Genomic DNA, 6,591 nt, shown 5'->3' with positions numbered 1-6,591 from the left:
GGTGATGACTCATCCAGGCCTTTGTCTGTTATTTTACATGCAGGTGAAGAAAAGTGAGAGAGAAAGAATGAGAGGAAAGGAGGACAGGAATTAGTGGTGTATCTGGGATGTGTGTGGACATCGCTGATCTGTTGAGACCCATACAAGAGTGTGTGTTCGTGCTCACGAGATGTTGCTCCCACAACCTGTGAATGCACGAAAAGAGTTCCTCCAAGTGAATCCACCTGGACTCAGTGTTGTTAGATGCACCAATAACGACAAAAATAAATAAATTAAAAAATTAAAAAAACTAATTTCAGTGAAAATACAGTTTATTTTCGGGAAAGGATAAAATTGGACAGTGACCCACAGACTGCTGGGAATCAGTGAACCTTTCTGGCAGGACTCCTCTGCACTGTTCAGCAAACATGTGGTGTCGAGTGGAGAACCCCACCATCCTCCCCGACCCCATCGCTTGTTCTAGTATTAACTCCTCACATGTTGCACTAAAGATAAGCACAGATACTCTCACCTTCATTTACAGAAGTGCTGGGAGTGAACGTAGAACAGAGCATGAAACTGACAAATTAAGAAATATGAAGGCATCAGATTCAACCCATTCAGACAGCCAAGGGCAAAGTCCTCCAAATGTAACAGGAAACGCTCAAATTCAGTTTGGAAGTGCTTGTATCAAATGAGAAAAGTGGTTAACAAAAATAAAACAACCTGACTCGTAGGTCATTGATGCAACATCCTGGATTCATACAGACAGAACTAGTAGAACACGTAAATAGTAAATTGGTTGAAGAGATCAGCACTTATCTGCAGAATGGAACATTTGTTGGTATGAAAATACACCAATTAAAATCAATGCTACTACTAGAACCTATCTATACATTATTTTGTCATTGTGTTGCTCCTGCTTTTGGGGGCACATCAGGTTCCAACCCTCACTTAACTGAATTGCATTGTGAGATTGAAGTTAATAATTGATGGATTTAAAACATCGATCGTTAATCCAAAAGAACACTTACTGATGAACACCGGTTTTCTCATACACTGAATACATTTGTGAAAGCACACTTTATGAAAAACAGATTGCATATCCTGAGAGAACTCTAATTACAGTTTAATCTGGTAAGAAAGAACTTTAAAGTGCATGAGGCTAAGAACTGGACAGAGACTGTTCTCTCTGGTTTATAGAGGGGCCCATGTGTTGATGGCAGACACTGGCTGAGGGGTCCTGAATCCATCAGTTATTTGTTGTTTTAAGAATGTACTATGGCTCTTGGGAATGAGCAGCGTGGCTGTGACTGCAGGGTAGCATGGGCTTCTGTGTGGGCTTTTTTTTTTTTTTTTTTGCAGGCCACCATCTGGATGAAAACAAGCGGAGTTGCATTGACGTTGTAGTAACTGGCTTTGCGAGACTGTGAACCTTTGCATGGTGGAGAAAGCTTTGACGGTCTGATCAAACAGATACAAACATATACCAAACCACCACGTGGATCCAATCTATTACTATCTACCATGTCCTGTGTGAGCCTCATTGTGACGATATATCAACTATACAAATTTACACAATGTCACACCTGGCTTCTATAATATTCAGTAAAGCCACTTTTGTGTAAACTAGTACTCAGTTGGTCTAAGTTTCAGTTTTGGCAGTGTGTTTTTTTAGTAAGTCCTCTCTAAAAGCTTGAGTCTGTCATGATAAGAACTCGATCAGTAATTGAATTAGATGCTAGATTTTTCAAACTTGCGTGCTAACTTCATTAGTCATACGTACAGCACAACAAACAATGCAACGACATTGTGACGGGCATTTTCTGTCCTAAACCTATTTTCTAAGGTTTGAAGATGAAAACAGATTCCAAACTGTACCCTTTAAGTTACAAGCTGGTTGTGAATCGGTTTGGGTTTTGTATCCATTGCCATGTCAATGCTGTGAATTCAGCAGTGTTAAGCGCTTTGTAATTAGTTCGGCAAAGTGCTACACAAGAAAAAGTATTGTCTGACATATTTTGACAGCTGCCTTTTACAATTTCGTACTGTAAAAGATATCTCAGACTTTCAGTATCTGTCCTGGATTTCAGCAGCATAAAACCCTGCAATGCTTTAAGAAGAACAGATCCTAAAACCTGCGTTCATCACCTTGCATTGTGATCCTTCGAAAGCCAAGCAAGAAGTATTTCTTTGTGAAGTCGACTAATGATGTGGTTTATTGATGCCTGGATGGAGTTCCTCCTTTCAATTGCTTTCTTCCACAGACGTCAAAGGTCCGGGTCAGTCACACACTTCCACCTCTGACCCGTCACAAGAGTCACTTCCTGTTCCGCTGACACCAGGCCTGGACCTGTAACTGCCCGAGTTGGTCCAACACCCACTAATCCTCAACCTACAGCTGATAGAAGTGTCTGAAACCACACTTTAGTTTTCGCTCTCCACAGAGTATCTGTTAAACTTGTCAGTTTGTTCCGGCACAAACTGTGCACTCTGCACAGTGCAGAGAGCAATTTTTACAGATCCGCAAAGAGGCGCCGTCACCCGTCGGCTCAGCGTCGGCTTCAGAATCGAGTCTCAGAGCTGCCTCTCTTCAGTGTGCTGCTGTGAAACTCGTCATGCTCGAAGCTCAAGTTATTATGCGACCGGGATATCATTAGCAGCTTCTCCCGCTTACTGTAGTCGCGCCTCACTGTCAGGGACTGAGACACGTCAAGGAGCCGCTCCCCCTGTTCCTCCCGGTCCTCCAGCCTCATGTAGCCTTTACTGCTCCCCCGGTTGCCGCTGCCGCTGCTGCGGGTGCTGTTGCTCCGGTCGAGTCGAGGCCAGCTGGGGTGCTTCCTCTGCTCCGGGCGCACACTGAGCATGCTCGGTCCTCGCTCCAGGTCCAGAGATTTGGAATGGCTGTTGAGCATGTGCAGTGAGGAGTTGGAGCCAAAGTCGCTCCTGGCTGCTCCGGGAGAAAGCCAGCAGCCTGAGGTAGAGGAGGGAGCAGGCGAGAGAGAGGAAGAGGAGAAGGAGGAGCAGCGGGAGGACGAGGAGGCGGAGTTGCTGCGGTGTAAACCGGGTGGCTTGGAGGCCTTGGCAACAGTGGCTACAGGCACCACCAAAGACTCCATGGAGCTGAGAGGCTGTGCCCGCTCTCCTTCCCTCCTCTCACCTGTTCTGTCCTCCTCTGTGATCGCCTCCATCTCCGGTTCGTCGATCACACAGTTGTTGAGTTTTATAACCGGTAGCGTGAAAGCAGAGATAGACGAGGAGACTATGGAGCGCGCGTGATGCCCGCCTCTTTCCACGTCTCCGTCCACCGACCACTGGTGGCGAACCGAATCCGAGTGAGTCATGCTTAGCCCGGGCCCATAGAAGGAACGATCCCTGTAGAGCGGCGCCAGCAGCCCCGCAAAGCTACAATCCAACTTAGCCTGCTCTTTACCTCTGTGAGCCTCCTCGTCGCCTAATAGCACCTCCTCCTCTTCTGCGGCAACACTTCCCGCCCGAGACGAGAACGCCAGGAGGGAGTTGCTGGCTAATCGTGCCGCGGTGTCTCCTCCGAAGCATCGGAGGTCCCCTGCTTCTCTTGCGCAGGTGCTGTTACGGTGATGGTGCTGCTTCTGCTCCTTCTGCCTCAGGCGATGGATGTCGATGACTGTGGAGTACATGTCTCTCATATGGATTATCTGGTGGATGAAGAGTTGTATTAGTTAGTAGTAGATGGATTTCAGGATGACTTGGAAAATCTTTTTGGCAGATAATTACACCCCAGGTTCATGCTTGTTGGATAGACTGCATGTCTCTAATATGGATTACCTGAAGGGGGGGAGGAGTGAGGGGCTTAATTGAATCAAGGGAGGAGAGGAAAGGGCACAAGAGCACAGGAAATGTGATCAGGGGAAAATTACTGAGATGAATGCTGAAGGAGGACTGGAGAAATCTCATCTGCATGCTCGTTATGATAAATATGGATGACTGCAGCCTGGATCCCCTTCATTTTGTACAGAATGGAGGAAGAATAGAAAAGAGGGTCACAGATACAGAACTCCATATAAGGTCAACTTTTTGATTAAAATATATTCCTCAAATATTCCTTTAGATCCTTTATTTGAGAACCAGCACTGTCTGACCTAGAAAATTAATTGGATACTCCAATTTTGATCAAACTTTTGTTGTTTTAGCCAGACTTTGATGTGTGTTTCAATATCAGACTGTGCATGAGACTTGTGTACGCGTATGCATATTAGAGGATCTGTGCACTTCAGCCCTACCTTAGTTTCTCTATCTCTGTTTTCATGGAGAATGGCATTTGCACAAATGAAGATAAAAATCCCGATGCCCATGGTGAACGGCCCGAGCATCTTCATCCTCTCAGAGTGAAGGTGCTGCTCCAGGAAGCGCGTCACAGGCCCGTCGGTCTGCTTTGAAGGCCCACCTAAAATTACAAACGCAAGGACGACGACGGGTCACGAGGATTGAAGAACGGATTTTAACCGTGGGTTTGTGCAGCATTCTCACCTTGCACTTCCTGGCTTGCGTTGGAGTTAGCCGTAGCTGTATCAGTCTTCAATTTGGTTTCGCTGTGAGGCCAATAACCCAGCGTCGCCATGCCAATTCCTATGGACAGCACGACTAATCCAAACAGCAGGAAAAACCCGGAGGCCGAGTAGAGGCGGAGCCTGCCTCGCACAACGACGACATCCGTCCGCCGCTTCCGCTTCCTTCACAACACAATACAGATAAGAAGAAACGACAGACTTACTTAACAGCATATATACATCTGATTTGGTCGTGATTGGGCTGCAACGGTAAGATAATGGTATTATGGAAAACCTTGAATTTCATTACATGTCTATTGACAAACGTAAATAAGATACATTTTTTTAAAGAACATTTGCAATTTCATCCTCATTTTTTTAATTGATAATTGGTGCAATGTGTCCAAAAAGTACATTGTGTGCTCCATTTGTGGCAGACATTTTCCTCACAGTTTTGCTCAATCCAAAAAAAAAAGACAAATGACTGGACTTTCTGCAACATTTGGCAAATTTGATGAAAGATCTGAAATCCGGGGATCCACGGTGTTTCAGCCAAAATGAATCTAGCAAAAGCCTGTTGCTTCTGTATGTTTTCACGAATCTCGCAGTACGACTTTGATGCTGATCCTTTTCAAAGATCTCTTGGCTCAAGTGTCATTGTTTCTGTCCATTACTCTTAATGAAAATGTACAATACCAAATAAACGAACTTGAAGCAGCAGTCAATCTTTTTGTAAATCCAAAGTTAATGTATTTTTTGTAATGTTTATTGGGTTATATGGTATGTTTGATGCACATATGTCTATGTAAAGCCAGTTTGTTGCTTTCAGAGCTTGCACTCAATATGTTGAATTTATACTGGTTTTTATATAAGTTTAATATAAGCCACATTATTAATTACCAGGTACCCCTTCTTCCCACTGATTAAATGAATTTACTTCACAGTCTTTTTTCTATTGTACTGGCTAATTTGCAGTTGAATGGAAATAGTTCTATTGTGCTGAACTGTCATTGGATTTGAAATTAAATAGATCAAATTAAGGCTATTAAGGATTACCTCGGTGCAGGCTCGGTGCTGGTGTTTCCAACCCCTGGAGATCCTGGTGGGAAGGGCCGATGCTGAGAGCGGGCAGAGTCTTGGCGCTTTAGCTTAGCCAAGCCTGTCAGCACACCTGCTGCTGCAGTCATACTTAACCTGCAGAGACACATAGGAAGTCTTACTTTTCACATCCAGCATATCTGGCCACTAAAGTGAAGCTGTAATTTGTTTTTAAATGGTGCAGTATATTCATATCTAGTAAAAAAAAACAAATAAAAAAAACTACAAAGTGACCATATGTTAAACAGCATAATCAGACTCTTCTTAGTGTTTTATAAGCGAATGAGGCGTAATCTGCATATATTAATATTCTTCATGCTGACCGAACATGTTCCAACCATCGCAGCTCCATTTGTTTGATTTCAAGCTTGCATGTCACTGAGACAGATTTTCCTTTTTACCATGAAAGTGTGTCATCTCGAAAGTGTGTTACAGTTCTTTACAAGTGCTGGAAGATGCTGTTTACAGTCTGTTGATGATACAGATGAGCACACAAGACAGCACACACCCTGCACAACAATCTTCTCTGTTTACTGCTGATGTGTTGTTGCTTGGTGGTTGTCAGCTTTCAGCACAACATGGGCAGTGCGTGTGTTATTCATAGTTTTATATATATATATATATATATATATATATATGTGTGTGTGTGTGTGTGTGTGTGTGTATATGTATATATGCAGGGTTCTTCCTGAGAGTACGACAAAAGGACTTGATTACAGAGGAAAGTGGATCATCACAGATAGACACAGAAATGCACACGTTGCCATACTTATTCCATTTGCATGTTTATTGCTGTTCTTGCTGACATTATCTACATTGCTTATGCTATTATAAAATTGGAAGTACAGCGGTGCAATTCTGTCGTAATATTCAAATGAATCAGTCGCTTTGCTCACCAGCTGCTCTGATGTCTATTAATAGTTATTAAAGGAAGAGAGCTTAAAACAAACACAGGCGTATTTCCAGAGCCTTCATTTGGGTTTAA

At 43.7% G+C, this 6,591-nt stretch overlaps 1 protein-coding gene across 1 annotated transcript; it reads right to left on the bottom strand.

Annotated features, from left to right (window-relative positions):
• Positions 1 to 381: 381 nt before the first annotated feature.
• Positions 382 to 5,695, bottom strand: tmem200a (transmembrane protein 200A; the record flags this gene model as incomplete). The annotated part of the gene is made up of 4 exons (XM_080513550.1): positions 382 to 3,656; positions 4,242 to 4,405; positions 4,489 to 4,691; positions 5,565 to 5,695. The coding sequence occupies 4 exons, from the start codon at positions 5,693 to 5,695 to the stop codon at positions 2,544 to 2,546; spliced, it is 1,611 nt and encodes a 536-aa protein (XP_080369676.1). The 3' UTR covers positions 382 to 2,543.
• Positions 5,696 to 6,591: the final 896 nt, after the last annotated feature.

The sequence above is a fragment of the Blennius ocellaris genome (assembly GCF_963422515.1).
Source record: "Blennius ocellaris genome assembly, chromosome: 18".
NCBI lineage: Eukaryota > Metazoa > Chordata > Actinopteri > Blenniiformes > Blenniidae > Blennius > Blennius ocellaris.
This window is presented reverse-complemented; position numbering and strand designations above follow the sequence as displayed.